Source organism: Mesitornis unicolor, unplaced genomic scaffold (genome assembly GCF_000695765.1).
Source record: "Mesitornis unicolor isolate BGI_N332 unplaced genomic scaffold, ASM69576v1 scaffold2464, whole genome shotgun sequence".
In the NCBI taxonomy this organism is placed as follows: Eukaryota; Metazoa; Chordata; class Aves; order Mesitornithiformes; family Mesitornithidae; genus Mesitornis; species Mesitornis unicolor.
Genome location: NW_010180596.1, coordinates 1 through 25153, shown reverse-complemented (window position 1 = coordinate 25153; position 25153 = coordinate 1). Strand labels below are relative to the sequence as shown.

The 25153-nt window shown below is 38.1% G+C and overlaps 1 protein-coding gene across 1 annotated transcript in view; it reads right to left on the bottom strand.

The window, feature by feature from the left end:
• Positions 1 to 24578, bottom strand: part of LOC104539552 (G-protein coupled receptor 98-like) — a gene marked incomplete at its 5' end in the record, with an annotated part of 31834 nt that extends 7256 nt beyond the window's left edge. Inside the window, 21 exons of the mRNA XM_010183120.1 lie at positions 57 to 306; positions 1464 to 1648; positions 2440 to 2847; positions 5552 to 5794; positions 8999 to 9170; positions 10042 to 10159; positions 12137 to 12984; positions 13723 to 13858; positions 14253 to 14424; positions 15560 to 15703; positions 16455 to 16928; positions 17742 to 17891; positions 18871 to 19110; positions 20284 to 20503; positions 20988 to 21189; positions 21289 to 21437; positions 21924 to 22156; positions 22484 to 22669; positions 22808 to 22946; positions 23162 to 23285; positions 24461 to 24578. Of these exons, the coding sequence (XP_010181422.1) occupies positions 57 to 306; positions 1464 to 1648; positions 2440 to 2847; positions 5552 to 5794; positions 8999 to 9170; positions 10042 to 10159; positions 12137 to 12984; positions 13723 to 13858; positions 14253 to 14424; positions 15560 to 15703; positions 16455 to 16928; positions 17742 to 17891; positions 18871 to 19110; positions 20284 to 20503; positions 20988 to 21189; positions 21289 to 21437; positions 21924 to 22156; positions 22484 to 22669; positions 22808 to 22946; positions 23162 to 23285; positions 24461 to 24578 (4911 nt within the window). The remainder of the gene's footprint in view (positions 1 to 56; positions 307 to 1463; positions 1649 to 2439; positions 2848 to 5551; positions 5795 to 8998; positions 9171 to 10041; positions 10160 to 12136; positions 12985 to 13722; positions 13859 to 14252; positions 14425 to 15559; positions 15704 to 16454; positions 16929 to 17741; positions 17892 to 18870; positions 19111 to 20283; positions 20504 to 20987; positions 21190 to 21288; positions 21438 to 21923; positions 22157 to 22483; positions 22670 to 22807; positions 22947 to 23161; positions 23286 to 24460) is intronic.
• Between the last annotated feature and the right edge of the window lie 575 nt (positions 24579 to 25153).

Below are 25153 nucleotides of genomic sequence, written 5' to 3'. Positions count from 1 at the left end.
TAGCAATATCTAAATCAAACTACTTTCTTGAAAAATGAATTGCATTATCTTCAAACCTTGTTCTTCAGGGCAAGTTCTTTATCCCCAGTGAGGAACCACTGCTGACTGCTGTATTCTGTGAACTGTACAGATTCACAGCTCTTTTCTTGAGGAGGCGATAATACAACAGAGACCTCCAGTAAATGCTCAGGCACTTGAATAGAATCCCCATCTTTTCCATCAAATCTGTGTCCATTGATTTGCTGAGGAAACCAGTTGTGAGCCATTATTGCAATGTACGGGCAGCTGTCAAGGATGTTTTTACCTCTGTTGAAATGGAAAAGGAATAGGGCTGGTAAGTGGAGCTGTGGTTCACTATTCTTCACAGAATACAATACTAAATTGTATTTGTAATTAATAATTTATTCCTCCATCCTTTTTAGGCTTTATGACATTTAATTGATAAATAGTTTCTGTGAAAAAAAGAAGGGCTGAATTATTATGCATTTCAGCTTCTCCATTTCCCCTCTGGGTTCTGCTATGATCTGCAACCAAAACCTCCCCACAGTGAACTGGGTTATCATAACACTCATCTTTGTAACTTGATGTAGAGATGAGTCTAGAGGAATAACAGTCATTAAGATGGATGATCTTGCTTTACCTCTTTTTCCCAACAGAATATGCAAAAAAAACCCCTTGAAATAAAACATTTTAATTTTCAAGTTCTGGACACTGTTCAGATTTCTGTTGGTATTTGTGCCATCTACTGTCTTTCGGCTGAGATAGGCCTCATACCCCCTACAGCTGAGGAAATTGCAAGTTACATCTCCAAAACAAGCTGAGATAGAAATCTAAAGTATGCTGATTCTCTGAGAGAAAAAGGTACTTTTGTCCTAAATTCAACTACCAGTTTGTTTAATAGATTCACAGCTGGAGAAACCCACTGTTTAAAACCATCTGTCACATAAAAGAGTGTCATCTATTTCTGCAGCCACCTATTTCTCCTGCCCATTAGCCTAACCACAGGGTATTATCCTCTCGCAAACAAAACTAGGAATTTGAAACTACATGTGAAAACTATTAATAGCTTCTAAAAAAACTTAAATGTCCAAGTGAGCAAAACCAAGCACAGAGAAACTACAAAATGCCAGTAAAAAATTTAGGTTAGTTACTCTTATCTAAGTCTTAGAGCATAGCTCTCCATCATACAATTACATATTATTTTCTTAGTGAGATTAATGAATACTTTTCCAGGCAATATTTGAGCTGAAGTGTCAGTGTATCAGTTATCTGTGACACCAACTCACAGCGCCAATACACGGCTTTGTAAAATTGTGACAGAGTGCAACACACGTAGTAGGTAACAATATATAACAAGTAATATATTAGATGATAGACTAAAAAATGCCCTTTTCTAAAAATGTCATTTAAATTTTGACCATGTTGGTAAGTTGTCATGTATTTCCCAAAGGAAGTTCACTAACCTTTCTCCTGGTGATCCACACATTATGCCCGTCAACAGGGAAAAGGCAAACTTCTCGGTCACCTCAGCGAGCAGGCTGTATCCTCGTGTATCCGCACGCTTCGGGCTAGCCAGAGCACAGAGTATCTCATAGAAAAGGCTTCTGCTTTTATCCGTGAGTAACTGTTTTTCTCCTACATCTGTAACCTAATGAGAGGAGAAGAAATCAAACAACATTTTAAGCACAGAAGTCTGCTTATAACATTTCCTCATGCTGAAGAGTTTAGTAAGATATCAATTTTGATCCTAATGTTAATTCTGAAAGTTCAGAATATTTTTTCCATCTCCTGATCACTGCTGCCAGGGCATGAGACACAATCTCTGTCAAAACTATATAAAGATATGCTTATTAATAGGGGTTTGTTTATTAAAGAAACCACGTGGTCTTTTTCATTCTTTCACAAAGTTGTTGAGTCCTGAGAATTGTTGACGTTATTTTCTCTGCTATCTGTGTCAAAATGGCACCAGTCACAAACGAACTCTTGTTCATGAATACTGATAGACTGCTTTGCGTCTAGGTATTTAAACATTTTCCAGCTTCTGTGTGATATCCCACAGGTCCAGAAGAGCCAGAAAGCCATAAAACTAGTCCTGAGTTTTCACAGAAACTAGTGCAATGCTGAAGTGCTCAGCTGCCTTGACAACCCAATTCCCAAAGCCACTGCAAGAAAAAAGACAATCTACAAGCCTGGTTAAGAGCACAGCAGACTCCAGCTGGCCCTGGTAGAATTTGCTTGTGCCTTTCAGTCTGTTTGATTTTTGATTTCCTGCCACCATCCTGAGTAGTGGCAGATAAACAACTTCCTTGATTATGGGACTTCAAAAATCTCTGTTTTCACCTTTGCAGTCTTGAGTTCCTGCTGTGGATGCTAACCTTGATCTCCTCACAGGCCTTATTAAAGTCATTGGTCATCCAAGAAAGAGCAGGTGAGGTTTACCTTATCTATTATGTGCATCACAGCAGTAAGCTGCTCTTCTGTAGTTTCTGTAGCCACTTTGATATTCAGATTCTGGAGGACTCTGTGCAGAATGGTGTCATCAAGAGGCTGGTGCAGTTGATCAATCAGCCCCCAGACCGGCAAGGAGTCCAAATCTGAGACAATGGTGACGTTAGCAATACCATACATGTCATCTACTCTGGCACCGCCCGTGGGATTAGAAAGAATGACCTGGAAACCTTTAGGAAATGGGTTTAAGGATCCTGTCTTTGGAGTCAGGGTCACATCCAGAAACGTATTTCTCTGTCCAGGTTCAAAAGTCAATAAACCTTCAGATCTGGCAAAATCTTGTCCTGCCACAGCTGGAGATATGAAGGTCCGGCCAATAGGTTCAGGTTTTTGTAGCTCCTTAAAACAAACCAGAAGAGTTTTAGGTAACATCATGACAGATCCAATTGTTCAAAACCAGCTGCTGTAGAAGACATGTATTTTAAATGGGCAAAATTTAAATGTGTAAAAAAGAAGCACTCCTTCAAAATACAGTTATGAATAGTACAACAATTACATTAAATGCAATATGCATATATTAAATGCCATGGACTACAGTTGTTACTGTTTAATTAAAAAGTATGTCACAGTTGCAAAGCTATAGAAAGCTGTAAATACTATCCTTTGCCAAACATTTACATATCCAGGATAATCTGTAGTCAAAAGGAGGAGTTCAAGAGAAAGGAATAGCTAAGCACCAGATGCTTTAGGCTGAGGTAACCTATTTTTTGTCACTGTGACTAGGTTACTCTAAATTTGTACATTTGTGGAGCCTCTATACTACAGTTTTTTAACTTCAGGACTGATTCTTTATGATTATACTGGCCTCAAGTGAAGCCACTGAAATAACAGTCAATCACTTGTAGCCAGTGACAACCTATGGGAAGAATTATATATATATTGTCAACAGTAAACAGGATCCTTCTCTTTCTTTTCCAGAACCAAAATCAGAAAGCTTTTCTGAGTGAACAGATATCATAGAAATGTCAGCACACCCATAAGGTGAATTCCAGAGGTGTTGATGTAAGTTTATGTCTGCAGCAGGAAGTGTCTCAGTGCAGGGTACAGACAGGGATTACAGATTCATAAGAAAGCAAAGCAAAGGTTTTGGAAATTTGCATCCAAACTAAAACAAATTCATTATTTTCCAGTCCGGTATAAATACTTGAGAGAAGACAATCCATTTAGGTCCCAAGGCAAAGTAAACACTGTAGGATAGACATGCAAGACAGTCAGATGAACCTATCTAGGAATGGTATATGGCCTAATTTCCCGGTGAAGTGACACTATTTTTACCTTCCATGAGGTTTGCAGATGCTGTTTCATTCTTCACATCCTTGCTCTTTTTGTTAGGTGCCACAACCTTGATATTCTATCTGGTAATATAATAGACTTTCCTTAAGTGGAAACTAACATTCTGGGCTATTACTGAAATGTATGATTCTTCAATAGTATCTATTAATTTAATAAATACATATTGTATACTGACTCTTAAGTAAAGGTATCATACTGTAAAAAACAAGGATTTTTCTCTGTGAAATACTACACCACTTTTGAAAACACCTAGCTTTAATTAGTAGAGTTTACTTATGGAATAAATCGGACTCATCACGTTCTTGAGTTCACAGGAGAACTTGGTATATCTTTGTGGTGTGTATCTGTTCAAAATCACTTTAGTACGTGATCACCTTTATCTGTGCAAATTTCAGTGAGAAGTTTCCTTTTCTTTATCCCTTCCAATTGATAATTAGGACACAGGGACATAAGTAGTAATAAAAGCACTAGTGACAACAATGTTTAAGAAGCCTTTGTGGGAAGGAGATAAACATCTGTTTACGTTAGCGCCTCATGCTTCCTGTCTGCTGCGACCTCTGATTTTACAGGTAGAAATAGTACAGATAAGTTGGTAGTTGGCCCTGCACCCTCAAACCCTAAAAATGTCAAAAGAAGGGTTGTTATATAAAAAATACAAACAGATAAGGAATTGTCCCCTATATTTTAGCCTAAATATACACTGGAAAGTAGCAATTTCTTCTCCATCTAACAGGTAAATTATAACGAACTCTGGGGGGGAAAGTGTGAAAATTTGTTACCACACAATCTAACTAAAACTCTGGCCAAATACCGTATAATAAACGGGAACACCACGTAATCCTATGCAGTTAAAATTGATACGCGTGCAATATAACAATAGAATGAAAAACCTTTTATTATAAAGGCTGATGAGACATTGGTGAGACAATGCTTTGACATAACAACTTCCCACTGAAATAATGCTTTTAGGTATGAAATCCCACATATTCAAAGTAGATCAGGCTAAGCACTATTCCAATACAGTGTCAAACTTAGAGGAGTCCCTCCTGCAGCCTGTGCCCTGATGGAGTCACAGCTACAACGAAGTGAAGGAATGATGTTTTCACAGCTGCGTTACTTCTGCTAAAGGAGAAACTTCATCAGCTGCCAATAACAATGAGGTACTCATTTAGAGACAAAAGGGTCAACAGATAGAACAGTCTGGTGGTACAGCTGTAAACACAACAAAAATGAATGGTGATGGTAAAACTGACTTGAGCACATGAGATTTTCAATCAGCACCAGGTTTTTTGAGTTTAGTACTTCAAGAACATGGAATAAGGACTCTTTTGCTTTTCCCAAGTGTGCTATGTGTATTAATAAATTTGTGACCTAAAACAGCAAGTGTGCTGGTATCTGAATCTTGATAGTCAGACTTACCATGGTAAAAACTTAACTTCAGAGAAACAAGCCTCAAAAATTCAAGTCTCCTAAGAACATTATGATAAAGAAAGAAACTTCTTTAATGCCTGCCTGACTGCAGACTTTGAGGTCACTGGAAGGTACCACGAACGAAATCACTCTTGATGATGCAGTAAAAACAAGGTCTTTCTACTAATGGAAAAATAAAGTAGTTAGACCATATGAGCCCAGCAAACGTTTGACTGTTTCCTGAAAAAACACCAATTACAGTCGCATTTACATTAGAGAAGGAGCAATGATTTAACAATAAAAATGAGTTAAATAATAGAAGTGCTAATTGAAGTCTTACCTGCATGCTGTAGCTAACCACTGTAGTTATTGATGTACTAGAGTCTCTGAGCACTTGCAGACTGATTAAAGTTGTCTTCTTATGAGCCACAGCAAAGCGAGATCCCACAGCAAAATACACCAAACCGCGAGGAGCATCGCTTTCAAGGACTGTTATAAAAGCAAACCTGGCACTGCTGTCCAATGCAGCTCCTGTGCCCACAGCATACAGCTCAACAAAAAAAAATGTTTCAAATTCAGGTACCTGTAAACAAGAGATTATTTCCATATCATTGTAAGGCCTTTTAATTACTTGCAGCTTTAAAAAACAATGTATACATTATTTTGTATTCACAATGGATTACTTGTACTAACAGTTACGACAAGTACACTTCTTGCCCTAGTGTGCCCTTTTGGCCAAGAAGGCCAATGACATCCTGGGGTGTATATAAGAAGGGTGGTTGTAAGGGCAGAGAGGTTCTCCTGCCCCTCTGCTCTGCCCTGCTCACACCACAGCTGCAATCTTGTGTCCAGTGCTGGGCCCTCAGCTCAAGAAGGACAGGAACTGCTTGAAAGAGTCCAGCAGGGCCACAAAGATGATGGAGGGAGTGGAGCATCTTCTGCTGAGGAGCGGCTGAGGGAGCTGGGGCTCTTGAGCTTGGAGCAGAGGAGACTGAGGGGTGCCCTCATTCATGGGGATCCATTTGGAAAGGGCAGTGTCAGGAGGAAGGAGCCAGGCTCTGCTCTGGGATGGCCAATGCCAGGACAAGGGGCAATGGTCCCAAGCTGGAGCACAGGAGGTTCAAGCTGAAGATGAGGCCAAAGTTTGTGAGTGTGAGGGTTCTGGAGCATGGCCCAGGCTGCCCAGAGAGGTTGTGGAGTCTCCTTGTGTGGAGACACCCAAAGCCCTGGCCGTGTTCCTGTGTGACTGCTCTGGTGATCCTGCTCTGGCAGGGGTTGCACTGGGGGAGCTTTCCAGGGCCCTTCCAACTCCTCACATTCTGTGATTCCTGAAATGTGTAATAAGTATGACAAAGTATAGATAATGATGCTGCAGCAGGCACCACTCTGTTATGTGTAATAATGACATCTCAATTATTTGCATGGAACGTATACTACCTGTATTGTGACTATAAATTTGCCATAAAATCACTCTTTAAGAGTTTTCCAGATTATGGAGATACATAGTTGTATGTTTTGTGAGGAATTTCTCTTTGACTTTATTTCTGCCTTACAAAAAGGCATGTACACACATATTTACCTGTGGAAAAAACTGCACAGAAGTTTAAACATGCAGTTTTGAATCTGTAAATTTTTGCTGTATTCCAGTATTGAATTCCGGCAAAGTTTTAAAAAATGTTTTACATAAAGCCTTGGTGCTTGTACACTAACATGTTTATATATATTTTTACAAGCAAATCTCACTAGATGTTAATGCTTAACTGAATTTATCCAGAACCACAACGCCTAGAGATACTACCTGGTAGACTTTCTGTGAGGTTTACGATATATAAAAATCATGTGTTGGTCTGGAAATACAAGCTACTGAATTTTAGTGTTCGTATATCAAAGAATTAGTCTTGTAAAACCTACAAACTTACTGCTTGTTTATTGAAAATAAGCTATATTAAATATATTCAATATTCTTAATATGTTGAATATTAAATTAATGTGAATATAGTAAATATTAAATATCAATATGACATTCATCTTTGATTCTGTACCTATTATACAGACAGAACATGTTTAGATTACTGACATTTCAGGAATAATTGGAAATATGTCAACTTAACCTATTACATGCACTTATGATGCTGCAAACTTGGAAAAAAAATTCTTTACAAGGCAACAGCATTACAACAAAAAAGATGATAATTTAAAACTGATTTTTTATTAGTAAACAGAGCTTTCAGTTTCAGCTCTGGACTTCTGGAAATTCTGCTTTAATTCTAGGAAAAGCAGGATTCAGCTCTTAGCTAAAGAAGTCAGTGCAACTGACTGTAAAAAATTTCAGAACATATTCCATAAAAAATGTAAAATATTTACTGAATGCATTTATTGCTTCATCCTTTTGCTACTAATTTTATAGCTATTTTTTGGAAGAAGAATTGGAAGAAGTATCAGGAAGTACTAGAGAGGTTAAATAGCATATATTTTTAATTGGTCTGTTGTTAAGTAATTCTTTAAATGGCACGATCTTGACTACACGATGACAGGCACAGATTTGCTGCAGTGCCGTTGGGAACTTCAGCCTTCCCTTAGCTTTGTGGCAGCCGCCTGTGCTTCGAGTGGGACAACTGCGTGTCCCTGCAGCTGTCATTAAACAACGATGCTGCTCCTCTGTGCTAAACAGGTTCAAAATCCCCGCTCACCCAGCGAGGGAGGCTGTGCCCCACTCGTGTGTATGTTTTATTCATTGGCTCTGTAATTCAAATATAGCATCTATGATGAGGAAGAAAAATGGTCCTCTTACTGAACTGAGAGAATGCACCCTGTTCCCCAGTGGGAAATCGCTGTATCTCACATCCTACGTCTTGCATTATTTTTTAGAATGTAGTCAGAAAAAACAGGGAAACCTTCTCAACCTGTCCTTTTCTATTCCCCTGACCTTTGCCATTAGCCTGGCTGTTAGGAAAACTTACTGTAAAGTTTCAAACTCTCCAGTCCAAAAGAATGACAAACAGTAATCCTTCCTTTCTTCCGGGACTGCTCTAACCACTAGATGCTCACACAAAAATATTTTTTCTCCTTCTATTTTCAATAAAAATGACTGAATGCTGTGCTTTGTGTTAACTCAATGATGGGCTGCATTTCTGAGTGCCAGCTGGGCCTCTCGAGGCACTTAGGCTTAGGCAATATCCAAATGCCAAGTGGCTTCAGTGGATGATGGCTGCTGAGCTGAACCCTGCTGCTGACAGGCGGGATGTCCACAGCGACAGATTTTTAGATGCTCAGAGGTTTCTACGCAGCTTTGTGATCAAGTAGAATTTTCACAGATCACTGTGCTAGATGTAGGCATGTAAAATTATGCATAACTTGCAATAATTTAATATTTTGTTGTTGAATGAGGTGCTATTACTTACAGGATATATGCTTTCCATAAACCATCCTAAGAAGCACTTTGATAGATGAAAAATTTACAGTGTTGAGGACAAGAGTCCAGTATATGAATACACAACTCACTGAAATAACTCCATTCTTTTTTTCTTATTGTTGTATAAAAATCTGAGATCTGCAATTTACTTTTCAAGTTAAATACTCATCTCCTTCCCAAATATTTACCAGTCACTATGGAGGTAGTAGAGGCCTATAAATAAACGTGTCTGCAGAGGAACTGAGCAGATGACAAGTCCAATCTTCCAACTGCGTCCCACACACCAGTTCCTCTGGATCAGAGGGGTTTTTCTCACCTTGATAAACTGCAATTCCACACCATAGTGCTGTACCCAAATGAGCAGTAATTACTTACATTATCTGGTTTTATTTCAATGGAGATGTTGCACATTGTTTGACCCGCCATGCAGGTAGTGGCTCCCAGCACAGACACAAGCTCTTTCTCCAAATTCACGCCATCCTTCAGAAGAACAACAGCAGTTTTATTAAAGGTCGCACGCCAAAAGATCTCCACATCTTCAAAAGCCCTGTAAGCACATCAAAAGAGGATACATGTACTGAAGGAGAGCACTATTGCTTTAGCAAGCATAAACCACAGAGGTAGCATAAACTTTATGTTACTATTCAAAGCTTATCACTAGGGAACAAACTGCTTTAAGATGAAGCATTCTCGCTTTTTATTTAAATTCCTTCCTCTAAAATCTGTTTAGACTACCAAAAAAGTGACACAGGATGAAAATAAAGCAACTACAAACAGCCAGATTCCTCTCAATTTTCGTTTCAGAAAACATGAGATTAGCTGAAAAAGAGGCACTCGTGCTTGGAAGACAGGAATGTGTCTCAGTACTTTCCTAGAAACTACAGTAAACATTTGCCTGGAAAGCCAGGCAGAATTTGTCTTTCCTTTAAGGAACCTAAAGTATTTGAGTACATGTGATTAAAGTACACGTAAATGTGCAATATATATGTGCTAATGAGAAAAAACCAGTATCTGTATGAGTGAAGACATAAGCACAGTACTGACACTTAGGTATCTTAATTGCTCATTTTAGAGTTCATACCTACATTATTTTACACAGGGAGATGAGAATTTGAATCACACCTTTGGCAGTGCAAATACTATACACTAAGTAAAATTTACTCACACTTGCTGCCCTATTGCATGAATTGTAAAATATTTGGGTTTTTTTCTGTTTCTGCTTTGTAACAGTACAGTGACAGACCTAATCACATTCACAACTTAAAAGCCTACTTGCCAAATTCTGTGAAGTTATTAAAGGAGCTGAAAGGCAAAGATTTACTGTGAAACTCTATTAGAACTTCATCCACTAACAGCACTGCCTGTGATTCAATACAGCACAGTGTAGCGAGGGCATTTGAATCAGCTGCTGCCTGCACCTGTTTGGTTGCCTTGCGACAATCAGCAGCACCTCTCTGTTTTCTGAGTCTTCATCGAGTACCAGACCGCTCTGTACTTCTGGAACAAATCCCAAAATGCCATTGTGGAGATCACTTCCTATACATAAAAAAAGTCCATAAAAGCAATCAGCAAGAAAGTTAAGCTGAGATTAAGTTATAATTTCAATGTGGATAACTGCTAAAAAAGTATAAACTAGGTATCAAAATGCTGTAAAGTACCAGTTAAGGATGCCTCAAGAAAATGTATTTTAATCTTTCTATTCTTAATTTACACCCCATACCTACAATTTCAAATACTGGCATTTCTAAATTTTCTTTTAACCAGTAGAAAAAGTATTTTAAAAGTAAATTCCTTACTGAAGTTCTGGCACCATCTATGCACATAACCTTGTATTTTCAGCAGCATTCAGCAAAATGACTGAATTCTGTGTCCCTTGACTTCAAAAGACCAGTGTTACAGCAGTCCAGAACAGTGTCAAAAACCCTGAGTATAACACCCTTTGGAGATACAACTTCAACTATATTATTTTATGTTTACCGTAACTATTAAAGCGTAGTCTTTCTGAACAGAAATGGGCCTCAGCATAATCCTAGATGGACATAGTAGGATATGGGATAAAGATGGGATCCAAGAGACAGCTTTCTTATTCATCCCACCCATAAAGTTGTCGAGCACATTAATCTTCCCAAATTCAGCTTTCCTTCTGCATCTTTAATTCAGTGTGGGGAACTAGGGAGCTGCAAATACTGCATTGCTCTCATGAGAATGTAAATAACTTCAGCAAAACAGCAGCAGAGGAAAAAAAATCAGGGTTAATGAGAGGAAACTAGCGTCTCCACAGCGTCCCATTAAATCTTGCTTCTAAATGGTATCTGCTTTACAGGTAGTGATGGCTTTACTCTGGAGTTGGGAAGACAATCTAGTTCCAACATATTAAATATCAATATATAATACTGAAGATTAACAGATACTTTGTGCATGCACTAATATTTAACCTGTGCTACCTCTCTACCTATACAATTAATTGCAGATACATGCTTTGACCCTTCTCCTTAGTTCAAGGTGTTACCTGATCTTCCTTTATGTACTCATTGCACTCAAGGTGTAAGTCTAGAACATGTTAATACACTTCTGGGGACTCAATACAAGTTCAAATTCCAGCCTGTGCCTATGCACAACCCTTCAGTTAACATACAGGCAACTGGTGACTTGCATGGCGAATTCTAGAGATGATGCACATGAAGAGAACATGTGTTTTCTATGATCTTTGCTTGTACACATGATTTTGGTTGGTGCCCACACTCATCCAACGGCACAGCTTACTCCTGGTTTGCAATACGTACCTTGTTTTGTTAAGACTAGGTAAATACACAAAACTTCCAGTAAATGTTGGGCCTTACATATAATTTTCTTCATCAGCCTAAACTTCCCAACTTGTTGCTGAAACTTAACCTTACGGCAGCTAAATTCTGCAGTAATACTCAACTGTTAAATCTGACAGATATCTAAAAGCTAAGGGAAATTGGAGCTCTGACATAACCTTCTCACATTCACCTGCAGTGACTGAAAGAAGAATCCTTCCCTGATGTCTATGTAAGCCCATTCCTTTCCTTCATCCCCAGAAGCAGAGCATGACTACACTGCAGCTATGAACTGTATAGTAGAAAAGAACAAATCCAGAAACCAGTTCTTATACTTAGTACCAGCTTCATACAATGTAAACGTGAGAAAACAGCAAAATAAAACAAAAAAGCCTGCAATGCTACCACATCTGCAAGAAAAACACTCAGGTTTAGCCTTTTCCCTTCATGAAGTAGAACAGTAGAACAGTGAACAAGAACAGAGACATACAGCATCTACAAATGTATTTTGAGCTACGTTGCTAAGGGACGCATAGCATGGCAGGCTCAGTGAATTACATGTTTCCTATGAACTGGAAAACTCCAGATTTGGGAATACAATACCCTATTATCAAATAGAATTCCAACGTTCGTATGAAAGTTGGTATGAGAACATACAGCTATGTTATTTAATTCAAACTCATTTACTAATTTTCTGGGGAAAACGTATTACCTGCAATAATTATTGTTGCAAAAGCAGTAAATCCATATTCATCCTTTTCTTGCACAATCTGAGCTCCATGTTCAGGATCTGAGAGATAAACATAGAACAATTCCTGTCCTTCAGGCTCATCATCATCAAAAATTTTGATGGACACCTTGCTTTCTGTTTCTCCATCCAGCAAAGTCAGGGAGATCGACTGCTCCTCAAAATCTTCTCCTTCCATGGCCCATGTGAAGTTTGATTTTCCATGAACATGTCCAAAAGGATATGAATCTACTCCTCTCTGTGCACTCACTCCCCCAAAGGTTTTAACGGTTACTGCAATATCACCAGTAAAACCCTTGGTCCTTCTGATATGAAGTACCGCTGTGTTGGGGGTACTGCTGTCTGCATCTTCTTCAACATAAACAAGCTCTGGCCCCACACTAAGTATGCCATGAAGAATATCATTAGCGAGGATATTGACTGCTGCCACACTGAAAGCTGGGTTCAGACGTGGGCTCCAGGCAGGATCCACAGGTCGAACATCCAAAATTTCCACAGCAGTCAAATTTACGAAGAAAAATTCCTCTATTTCAGACACGGTGTCATCAACTATCGATATTTCTATCTCAGCGCTTGTCTGAAAACGTAAAAACACAAGCTCTCCATTGTAGATGGGTATGAAGTCCTCTAGCGGTTTGGCACTTCCTGGAATGGTCTGATACGTCAATTTAGTGAGATTACTTTGAAAACCAAACAATCTCTGGATGTGCAGTGTGACTGCCTGAATATCTTCTTCAACTGAAACAGTTCTCGAGTTAAGAGCAAACTGGAATATCCCCATTGGCTCAATTTCAGCTATCGTAAATCCTGATCTGAAACAGAAAATACATCAAAGTTGAGATATCTCAAGTAGGAGACAGGAAGCATGGAAAGTAAACAACCCAGGCAGAAAGATTTCCAGCAAACAATCAATGATGGCTGTAAGAAAGTGGATTAAAATCATAGCAAAAGAAGAAATAGTAATCATACAAAGCAAGATATAAAGAAGTTCCCTGAAAAAAGTTTTTGTGATGAGTGGATCAAACTGCCCTCCAGAGACATAAAGCATCCTGAGCCAGCACAGGATACAGAGTAAAGGATAAATAAAATAAGGTCTTCCTGAGAAAATGGTGAGGCATTTTCAGAGCATTTCTTGTTTAATTTTACTTATTTAAAATAATGTTTGTTTTCTAAGGACACCTAAATATGGAATTTTAGGGACACTAGGTAAAACTGTTAGAGCCGACTTATTCTTCATCTCCCTGTCTGAAACTGTTGATCTTGGTTCTTCATTTTCTTAACCATCTCCATCATTCCTGACACATTCTAGGCACCCTGGGTATCAGTGATATGAAATAGACTGGAACTGGAGAAGAGCCTCAGATCTGATCAGGTCTGCAGTACTGACACATGTTTCCACCTAAGACAAGACATGCAAGGCTGTTAAAGAAGGCATTACAACTTACTAGCTGCCTACAATTTAACAGGGATTTGTATAAGGTGTGTGCCTATACACTGGTCATAATTCTTACAGCACTTGTGCGACTCAAAATCATAAGACATATCCTTACCTCAGGTGAGCCCCACCAGACACATTGCTGTGCACTGCTGTTAAAGTGATGGCAAATGACTCATGTTTATCTAGGCTTGGAGTAGCCTTAAAGGAAATTATTTTACTTTGCTCACCAGAGGAAAATACAACAGTACCTGAAATAAAAGAGAGAGGGAGAGAGAGTGAGAGAGAGCACAAGTCAAAATCAATAAATTGGAGTCCTCTTTTTACCCCAGAATGTGCTGAAATAGGGACTTTAATCACAGCTCAACTGCATTTAGGAAGAAGAAATCTGCATCATAAGGGTCTTTCCTATATGAAGCTGTCATTCAGGGGCACAGCATTGTGCCTGCCTCCCAGACAGGTATCTGTGAAGCTCAGTTCTTATTTGTCACAAAATAAACATAGCCATTACAGGTAAAAATTAGACCACACAAATTCATTCTAATGACTCTTCACCAATAAAGGATCCATGCAGGGGCACAAATAACTACAAGGTTGTACCATCACTTACGCAACCTACATAGCTGTGCATAGACAAGAACCTACCAAACGGAGGAGAAATATTTCCTGGCGGAGCAAAGTCAGCGGTTAGGTCTGGTGGGTATCCTGAAATCCAGCTAACGATTACAGAGCCATAGACCCCTTTTCTGGTTATGACGGCCTGGCCTGTCCCTGCTACAATGTCTGTAAGTCGTAAAATCACAGATTCAAAGCCAACCTGCGGAAACATAATAGATTTTGTTACAGAAAATGGAATAAAAATGGGCAATAACATACGTGAAAACGTACTGTGTTTTGTGTAATAGGTATTTTACAATAATTATGTGTGCATGTAGATGCATTTTAGATTTCTGAGAATTAGATCTCAGGGAAAAGGAATCATTGTGACTGACATTTCAGTACTAGGAACACACAATCTAGCATTTGGTGTTTATTGTTTGAAAGAAAAACAAACCAACCTGCCTTTAATGCTCACAAGCCACAGCTCTAGTACGAGATAAATATATATACATATATATACACACACAGACAGGTTTAAAATACATTATTAACTGTGTATCCAGTGAAAAGTTGTTGCCACATGACTTTGTTCACAAAATTATTCTTGATAGCATGATCTACTTTTCTTTGAGCAGCAAGTTGGACCGAAAGGGTAATTCACGTATCAAGCAATCATAAATGCATATACAACAGTAAACAATGTTTACAGAAAGATCATTTGAACTTAATTCAAAAACAAATTAAAAGCAGAACAGTGATTCAAGACAATTAGAAACATTAAATAAAAACTTGAATACAATTTAGAAGATAAAAACTCAGTGTGCTATTGCCTTTGCCTGACATTCAAGAAGGAACCTGTAGTGCATATACCATTTCAGAATAAGTAAGTTCTCTTTTCTCACTCTCCTACAAAGTAGATAAATGGAAGATTTCCCACTTAGTGATTAGCAAAAAAGATATTGTCAACTCTACTGAAAACTAGCATGACCTCCATCTCTTTTCATACATAATACTGCATGCTTACTGTTACCTACTTTGAGGCTGATATACTTAAAGGAATAATATTAGTTTAATAATATTAGTCCAGAATTAGTTATTTTCCTTTTAAGTCTCAGAACTTCAAGTAAATAAAAGTATGAATTAACCATAATATTTACACTATATACATTTCACAGATGAAGAGACATTTTCAAGCTGTATTAACGCATTTCTATAATAATTTGTATGAGAGAGAACTCCACTCATATGGAGTACAAGTTGTAACTGGAAAAGCTGAATTCTTATAGAGGCTTTCCTCTGTAATGAAGTGTACCTTCTGTGGTATAAAAGTCAACTGCAGCCAGTCGACTGACCTGTGAATTGGCAGCGTCCTCAGGAACAAGCAGAAGAGCTGACTTCGCTTTCCCCAATATTTTAGGCACTTCTTTGGCACTTTCGCTCACCAGGCTTACGCTAGTCAGTTCCAGAGTAAAATTCAAACCCAGCAAAAGACATGCCTTTGAGAGAAAGTAAATAATAAGGTAGAAACCTAATTTCACTAAAAACACGGTATCTATCAGTTCAAAGAATTAAGCAGCAGAGCAATCTGCAGATTTTGTTCTACTTGCATGCAGAAAGCAGTATTTTCAAGACAAGTGTTTCGTTGATTGTGTTTCTTGGAAGAAATGCAGATAAAACATCAATATTGTGAATGTGATCTACTAGCAGTTTGTTGGAATGTGACTCTGTAGAGCAACTACTGCAATTTTAATAAATTGTATCTAACACAGTGAGTCTTAGCTTGATTTTAATCCCTAGGATTTAAAAGCTGCAAAAAGGGTGCAAGGCTGTAGTAATAATAACAAACAACCAGGGAACACAGAGAAGTGAAGGTAAATTTCTCTGCTGCCTCATGAGTCAGCACTAGCAGATGAACATTTACAATCCAAAATGGAAACTCGAGAAAACATTTTCATACATACAGTAATAAAATATTGAACTGACAGTAACAGAAAGCAATGATGGAAGGAAAAACTGAATATTTGAACACATGCACAGCAGTGATTTTGCAATTATTTGAAAATGTGATAGTTAAACCAATTTCTATTCCATAAATAGGAAATTCATGATACTGAAACTCTCTTTTCTGTGGATACTTCTTCACAGTGGATACTACTGAGAGTTTAGTATCTTATTCCTGCATATTCGTACTGTGATAAACACAAGAGGAAACAACAGATACCAGAGGAGTTAAAGGATAATGCAGACCTGGTTGCTTATTGGCACTCTTTTCTCTCCAAAACTGGCACCATCTTCAACTGTGAGGTATCCCACCTCATTCTCAGGCTCAATTAGTGCTTCTTCATAATGAGATATGATATGGTACTGGACGATCACTTCTCCAAACGCTCCAGCATGCCGAGTCACGTTGATTTGAACAAAGCGGTCCAGGTTTCTCTCTACTATCACTGACTGCTGATCAGAGTACAGGGCAAACACTCCATGGGGATCATCATTTGCAAAAACATTGAACTTTGAAATTCTCTTCTCTTGGTCTAAATCTGCTCCACCTTCTACTGAAGTCAGCTGCACCATGTAGTTTTCATCCAGCTCTGGAACATCATCAGGTAGGAGGTGGATAATTATCTCAGCTGTGCTTTGCTGGTCAGCAATGACAACAGACCCCTCTGTCCTCAGAAAGTCACCTGTGATGTCAGATTCACTGCAAATTTCCCAGTAAACCTGGGAAACACACAAAAGAAAGAAGAATTACCCACAGAGCCGGAAACTTTCCTATTCAGGGTTCAGTAGAGACAGGATATGGAATTGATTGGTTCTAAGTTGGTAAAATAGAAATAGTTTTAGGTATGCATAGCAATAGGCACACAGACGTACAAAGGGGTGTGTTGCTCCTCTCACAGTACTATGAATGTAAAGATTTCCTTTGCAGATTTAAAACTATGTGAAAACTCTGAACCATTTAAAAAATATATTTCTTTTTTTAATATCAAGACATCCTTGCTGTTTTGACTCTTTCCAAGATTCCTCACATTAGAAAAAGGTGAGGAATTCTCATTGAACACAGCAGATGCTTTTATTATTTTTTTGTTAGTTGGTTTGTTTAATTAAATGAATAACTTGAAAAGCTGGCTTCTAAACAACGTTAGGTAAAAAGCAATGGGAGTGATGGTTCCAAATAGCCTGGTTCTTACCTTTAAGGATGCCTGGAAAAAAGCAAATTGTGACAATCTCAAAGCTCACATGTAAGTGTGCTCTGTTCTCCCATCAAAAGCACAGGGGGAGAGGGAGAAAGAAAGAAAAAAAAGCACTGCAGTTCTGTTTTAATTTCTTTCCTGATTGGAGGAGACTGAATCTGACTCTCCAAACCAGAGTTATGAGGGGTGAGCCCTTGCTAAATACAGTCTGATAGGTAAAATTTCAAAAATTAATTTGAGAAACAAGTAATTGAAAGGCACAGAAAAATATATTCCTCCCTGCATTGAAACTGAGGATGATTTCACATTATAGAGTTCATTAGGAAAAGAGGAGGGATACCGTTATGTTTCCCAGAGTGCCTTGAATTCGCCTGACAAACAGTGTTATAATCTGTGGCCCTTCCTCTGCTGATGGTTCTGTGTAGTTATTCTCAGTTAACGATTCAGGAGCAAACTGTACAATCCCATTGGGATCACCAAACTTCTGTATCTGTAAAAAAATAAACAAAAAAAATTTTTAAAAAATCAGAAATGTAGGGTGAGTTTTATTCTTCAAACCATTGAGATTTTCATTGCTAGACACTACAGGGCATGGATATATCAGTTCTTTCTACCAAGTCTTCTTCTCTTAAGAAGATCCAACAGTACATTAGTAGTTAGAATTGACACTGAGAGAATAAAAATATCAACCCAGCAGAGTGGACCATCAAGGTGTGAAAAGGGAGTGACACCAAACACACGTGGATCAAGACTGTTATATGAAATCTATAGGTAACTTGCTCTTTAGTGAGAAAACCCTACAATGATACATAAGTTTAAGCAAGAGCTAAGTTGAAGAGGAGTCAAAATATGATGATGTCAATAAATATGGGAAGTTTTCATGCATGTATTAATAAAAGTATTACATGTAAAGAAATTCAGGGAATGACAATGATTCTGTCCATTGAGTTGAGCTTCACTTTAAATTGGTCAATTAAAAATTTAAAAATCTTCTAATATTATCAGTTTGTAAACTCAAAGTATTGTAAATATTTCCTTAGTTGCAGAGGAATAATTTGCCTTTGACAACTTCTGCCTTCTCCCACACATTTCCGCATTTCTCTTTCTCTGCAATAGTCAGACTCTCTCTTTTCACTTATATAGGATAGCTGGAGCAGAAGAAGAGGTCAAGAACAGAGGAACAACAAACTGACATTTAGAAATGAAGACCCAATCCCTGCTCTCTCCAAAGACAACCACAGAAATCTGCAAATAATAGGGTCAGGTCAGGGGTTACACACCAATTTTTACTGACAGATTCTTTGCCTTCCTTTTTAAGAAGTGAAGCTGTAACAATGCACCTAAGTAGTACAAGGGATGAGAAGGCCCAGTTACAAACTATGCAGTAACTGTTAATTTTTAAAATCTTTGCAGGAGAAATACCAATATCAATAGAGATGTCAGAAGAAACAAAAGCAATAATGACTTACTATTAGTGTGATGTTGCTGGCCTTAGGATCTATTTCTGTTTCACCTTTCATAAGGCGGAGTCTAATAATGAAGATCTCCTGCACTTCAACTTCTTCATGAGGATAGATTTGTAGATTAATAGCTCTCAGACCTTCTTCTCCTTCTCCAAAATAGAATGATCCGTTCACAGGGTCACCAATGTCACTGTTCAGGGGAGGTAAAACCTCCTCTGAATTAGGTCCCAAGATGTCCCAGTTTATCTGTGAAGATACCGGTTTCAGATGTAGCGTGATGATATAATATATATTAAATAGCCTCCCAGGGGGAGAAATGACAGAGCACCACAAGTGACATAAAAATTATTGTACCTGGTAACTACCTATATTTGAATCTTGGCTGTTAATACAGAATACAAAATATTTATAATTGATTCTACGCATGCAAATACACAATCCTTTGCAAAAACAGGCATGGTAAATTACAAATGAAAATTTTGAAGTGTTAGTTAGCCATAGTGCCAGTTTATGAAATTCTAGGTATCAGTGATAGAAAAGAAGAGAAACTGAGATTTCTTTAGCACAATACAGGAAACACACAGGCCAGTTTCTATTTTTCTCCCTATCATGATTTTTTTAAGGTCCCCATATGAGTAACTTGTGACCAAAACCATTCCCTGTGAAGTGTGATATCAACACAGAAAATGAAAAATATTTTCTTAAGAGTCTGCAGTAAAAGCTTTGAATTCTTCAAATGACGACTCATACTTCTTCAGCCTGATTAAAAGCTAGAATATTTTCAGTGTTTCCCACCAATTACTTGCTTTTGAGAAAGTAATAACCAGCAAAAGTTTATTTTATCCATTTTTTTATGCATTTTATCTATTATTTTGTCCATTTTAATTGTTTTGCAGTCTTCTCAAATGACTTATATAAAAAGTCAAATATGACCAAAGTGATTTTTCTGTGTGGAGGATGAGCTGATGGCCCTTACTGCCAATCTTACAGTCATTTGTCAAGACTATGAAAGGCCCACCTTGGTTCACATTTATACCTTCAGTAGTATGTATAGAGTAAAGAAAAATATCTAGGTGACTCTCATTAAAGAATTAGCTGAAAAAAAATGATCAGCTTTAGGAAGTAATTCAATGGAATTAAATTAAATTAGTAGTGGTGCATAAAATTAACCTTATTTTTGATGGGATTAGAGCTAGTTCAAAAGAAAGTACACCAGACCACAATAAAAGACAAAAATCAGGAGGACAAAGAGAAAATCAAAAGGGTAGCAACATTTTCTGTTATACCGCAACTCATGCTTAATGAAAAGCCACAATTATACAATTAAAATTCAGTCCCAAAGAAGCTCCCGAAGGAAAATGCAGGAGCTTTTTGACCCAGCCTCTGGAAAACGTTCACCCTTTGGCAACCAGGGCCCACCTGTGTCTCCCCGAACAACCGTCCAGTCCTTTCCAGCACCAGGGACACCGCCATGGGGGTGTCGGGGTTGGGAAGAATAATTCGGCTGTGGTTGAGAAATCGGACGATGCCCAGGGGGGAGTCGCTTTTAGCAATGGTGACCTGGCTCACTAGGTGGAGCCCGAGGACTGCTCCACCAGTGGCTCCCGTCAGCTGGATTTCAAACTGCTCTGCAAATTCACTGCACGGGAAAAGAAAGAGAGATCCTGAGATATCCGGGGAAAAAAAATAATAATTAAAAGTATAATGCAATCATGCATCTAACTGGATGTGTTTAAAGGTATACAGAAGTCATCAGTGTAAGCATATGACAAACAGAAGATTCCTCACATTTTAACAGAATGGTGATGTCTGAAATAAAAATATAGTTCTATTTTCTACTCATGTTAAATTTTAAAAAATACAGCAAAATATTTTACTATTCTCAGCAGTACTATTAACATCCAAAATTTCTGATAATCAGCTTAATTAAAATAATTTGTTTACACAGAAGAACTATGAAACTCTAATATAGCTTCTTTTTTCCTCTCTTTAAATTTAGGTGATTTCTCCGCTCAGCAGAAATTTGTTTTTCAATTCCAACTCTACACACAGGCATACTGCACATTTTAAAAAAGGACTTCTCAGAAGTAAATTAGTGAATAAACATCTGAAAAATTAATTACCTCTCTTCATCATCTATAATAGAGATATAAATAAAAGTCTGGTTCTGGCCATGGTGAAAAATGACAGAATTATTGTGGATGACATAGTCAACACCATCAGGAAGTGCAGAAATACTTCGAGAAAGAAAATCAGCTGTAACATAGCCATAAGTTCCACGCTTTCTCACAACAGGAATCACGATTAATCCTGCATCCTCTTCCACTGCAGGAATAATTGAGAAGAAGTTATTTTATTTCAAAATTCACACTGCAGCCACAGACTTATCTTCTAAACGACAGTGAAACCTCAAGGTAAACTTACCCTCCAGAAGGATATACTGTGGATCAAATTCTATGATGCCTTCTGCATTATCACTTTGTGCAATAGTAACTCGTACTGTGGAGAGATTTCCTATTATTGGAGGCTGATCCATCTGTAGACCATTTTCTTTTACAGTAAAATCAAATCCACTTGCAGGAACAGATAAAAGAAAATTACACAAAAAATTCTCGTGACAGTATTAAGATGCAGGTATGACAATTTGTAAATTACCACAAGTACTTTTACCTTCTGACTGTTATCACCAAAGACTTATTGGTCACACTTTTTCAAACTACTATATATGCAAAAACAGGAGTTTATTCACAGAAATGTGTACCTTTCATTTTTTCTTTTTCATTTTATCTTCTTCTTTGAATGACATGCAAATTGACAATTTGTACACCATGTATGGATTTCCAGCTTAAATAAATCTTAATCAGCACAATCTTTATAGCAATGTTAATAGAACCAGGTCCCCCATACATCCAATTTCTATTATGATTATTATTAAGCTGTCTTAAGAAATTTTACAGTTAAACAGCTGTAACCAGTAGTGCCTTTGTGCAGGCAGATCAGATTCCAAATAGAGTTTGTTCTTCTGCTTGTAATCAACCAACTCAGAATTTTATCTTTACCTTCCTTGGAGTTCCACTTTAGTAATCATCACTGAAAAGTCTTCGGGGCCTTCAGGAAAGTCATCGTCATGAATTTCAACCAAAATAATTTTACTCTCCTCGTGTGGTTCAAACAACAGCTCCCTTACTGTGGGAGTGAAATCAATTCCCTCCTCTGCAGTCCCATTTATTATCTGAAACCAAAGACGCACTTTGCCATAGGATCCCCTGGAACGCACAACAGTGATGTTAACCTGAGGGAAAGAAGACACTTTCTTTAAAAAAATGGTTTTGTTGTTGTGTTACAAATGCCTTTAGGAGACTGTTCCAAAGGCGTCTTTTCAATGGTTCTGTCAGGTAATAACAACTGGCTTTAGTAAGTACAGAGTACCCACAACTTAGCAGATAACCTTCTTTCTCAGAGTATTAAAAATCTACAAAATCCTCAGACAGCCATTCTAGAGACTGTGCTATGATAAACGTAGAGCAAATATTTGATTTATTGTTTTTTCTACAGTTTGTAGTGCCAAAATACTGATATTTATCAATATTTTACATAAGAAGGAATTTTAATCTAATACCCATTTTTCTTCTTCTGTTGTTTGCAACAGTTCCCGTGAAAATGTAAACTCTCCATATGGAAAATCACTGGCGGCCATGGTAATATTTGCTATGCTGTTAGATTCATTTACGAGTCCTCCATCGCTGATTCCAGTTAGTTGAAACTGATAGTAACGCCTCTCCTCAGGTTGGTTGTCATCTACAGCCTGGGGAGGAGAACCAATGAAAGCTAACAGGATTTAAACCATTTCCAGGGAGAGAGTTGTAACTAATTTCTAACCAAGACACTAACTAAATAAAAGGAAGTACTTTTAACAGCTACTGGTGTAAAATTTCTCAGGTACCTGTATCAGAACAACTGCTGCAGACTGCCTATCTCGCATTGTCAAGGTCCCTGATGTCTCAATAAATTCTGTGTGATGAGCAGGTGTTATATTCCAATATATCGTCACCTCACCAAAAACCCCTGGGCCACGTATCAGGCTGCAAGTAAGAACAGAAACACAGATTTTATTTTCTACCTTTAATGTTTAATATCCAATCCAGAGGCAGACAGTATATCATATTACTGTGATTTTAGATTTTAGAAGTGATAACAAAATGCAGCACTCGAGAAATTCTTGCCAAATGTGGCATTTTGTAGCTTTTGAAACTCAAGTTGTTGTCCTTCTCTTTGGAAAAACGAGTGATGTACCCACCTGATAAGAGCAGTTCCATTATAATTTCCTGAAGGTTCTCCAATCAGGACATGCTGGGATGAATGTGCTATCCCAACCACCCCAGCAGCTCCTTCATCACCCACAATAGTGATCATTGCAACACCTATGAAAAGAACAAATCTTCTCATGGTAAATGAAAACTAACTAATGAGCTAACTGGTGTAAATTTTGTGACACGAGTGCTTAAGCACTGGCTTCCCAGAGAGCCCATGGAATCCCTATCCTTGGAGATATTTAGAATTTGAGTGGACAAGGCATTCAGTGACCTGATCTAATTGTGAAGTGTCCCATTCCTTGAGCAGTGTTTTCGGCCAGATGACTCCCTGGATGGTCCCTCACAAATGAAATTATCCTATGATCCTTACAGGCTTGCACCTGGCTTTGGTTTTTGCTTCTTTTTGTTAAAGAATTATTTATGGAGAATGCTAACTATCTGAACACTAAAGTCTACATCAGCAATTCATTTAGAATGAAAAATTATGATCTAAATTATCTTTGGTTTCTTCAGAGAAGGAAACAGCTTAGGAATCACAGAATCCCAGGATGTCAGGAGTTGAAAGGGCCCTGGAAAGCTCCCCCAGTGCAACCCCTGCCAGAGCAGGATCACCAGAGCAGTCACACAGGAACAGGGCCACGGCTTTGGGTGTCTCCAGAGAAGGAGACTCCACAACCTCTCTGGGCAGCCTGGGCCATGCTCCAGAACCCTCACACTCACAAACTTTGGCCTCATCTTCAACTTGAACCTCCTGTGCTCCAGCTTGGGACCATTGCCCCTTGTGCTGGCATTGGCCATCCCAGAGCAGAGCCTGGCTCCTTCCTCCTGACACTGCCCTTTCCCAATGGATCCCCAGGAATGAGGGCACCCCTCAGTCTCCTCTGCTCCAAGCTCAAGAGCCCCAGCTCCCTCAGCCGCTCCTCAGCAGGAGATGCTCCACTCCATCCATCATCTCTGTGGCTCTGCTGGACTCTTTCAAGCAATTCCTTGTGCTTCTTGAACTAAGGAAATTTTTAAAAAATTTGAGTTTCCTGCATTTGGGGAAATCGCAGGGGTCATCACACCTGGAGTGCAGGGGATGAGCCTTGCCCTGGGAAAACCACCTGTCTGATTATGGTGTTTCCCCTGCCAGGTAAGTATGGAAAAAGACTGACAGCCAAAATTGCTACCAACTAGCTACACACAAAATATATAGGCACTGCAGTCTAAAATTGTATGAACAGACTTACTAGAATTCTCACATGAAATGTCTCAAAACAGAATGTAATGCTTTAATTCCTTACCATTTACAGGGGATATCTCAGCATCACCAGTAGAGAAGAGCTGAATGGTAAATGTTTCATTCCCCTCCAGCAGCCCATCTTGTACCGCATGTAAAACAATGAACTTCTGAGATTCAGTCTGCATCACAAAAAGACCAGAAGACATATACATATATACATATATATATATCTACAAATTAAGTGAAAACACACATAATACAGTATTATAAAAAAAGGTTTTTTCTTAGACAAACCAAGTGTTAAGCATGCATATGTTTGACATATTCTGTATTATTTTATAAACATGACATTTCTGATCTGGCTGAAATGTTGTCTCACAAATTAATAAATATTAAAAAAATTTTCTCACAATCATTGTGTACCACCCCAAAAAACACCCTGGCTATTTCCAGCTGACTAATAACTGAAATTACTTCGAAACTGTATTCACATAGAAGTTTTCACCTTAGAGGAAGTTTTCTAAGCAAAATCTTTTCCATCAGAAAGCACATATTGAATAGAATACATAACATTCTAAGGATTAACATTATTAAGGTTAGATATACTTTGTTGTAGGGAATTCCTGTCTAGTCCATATTTTTGTCAGTGGGCAGTAGCAAATGGTTAAAATAAGAATACAGCAAAAAAGTAGGTACACATTGTATAACTTTAGTGTATATATATATACATATATACATATATATGTATATATAT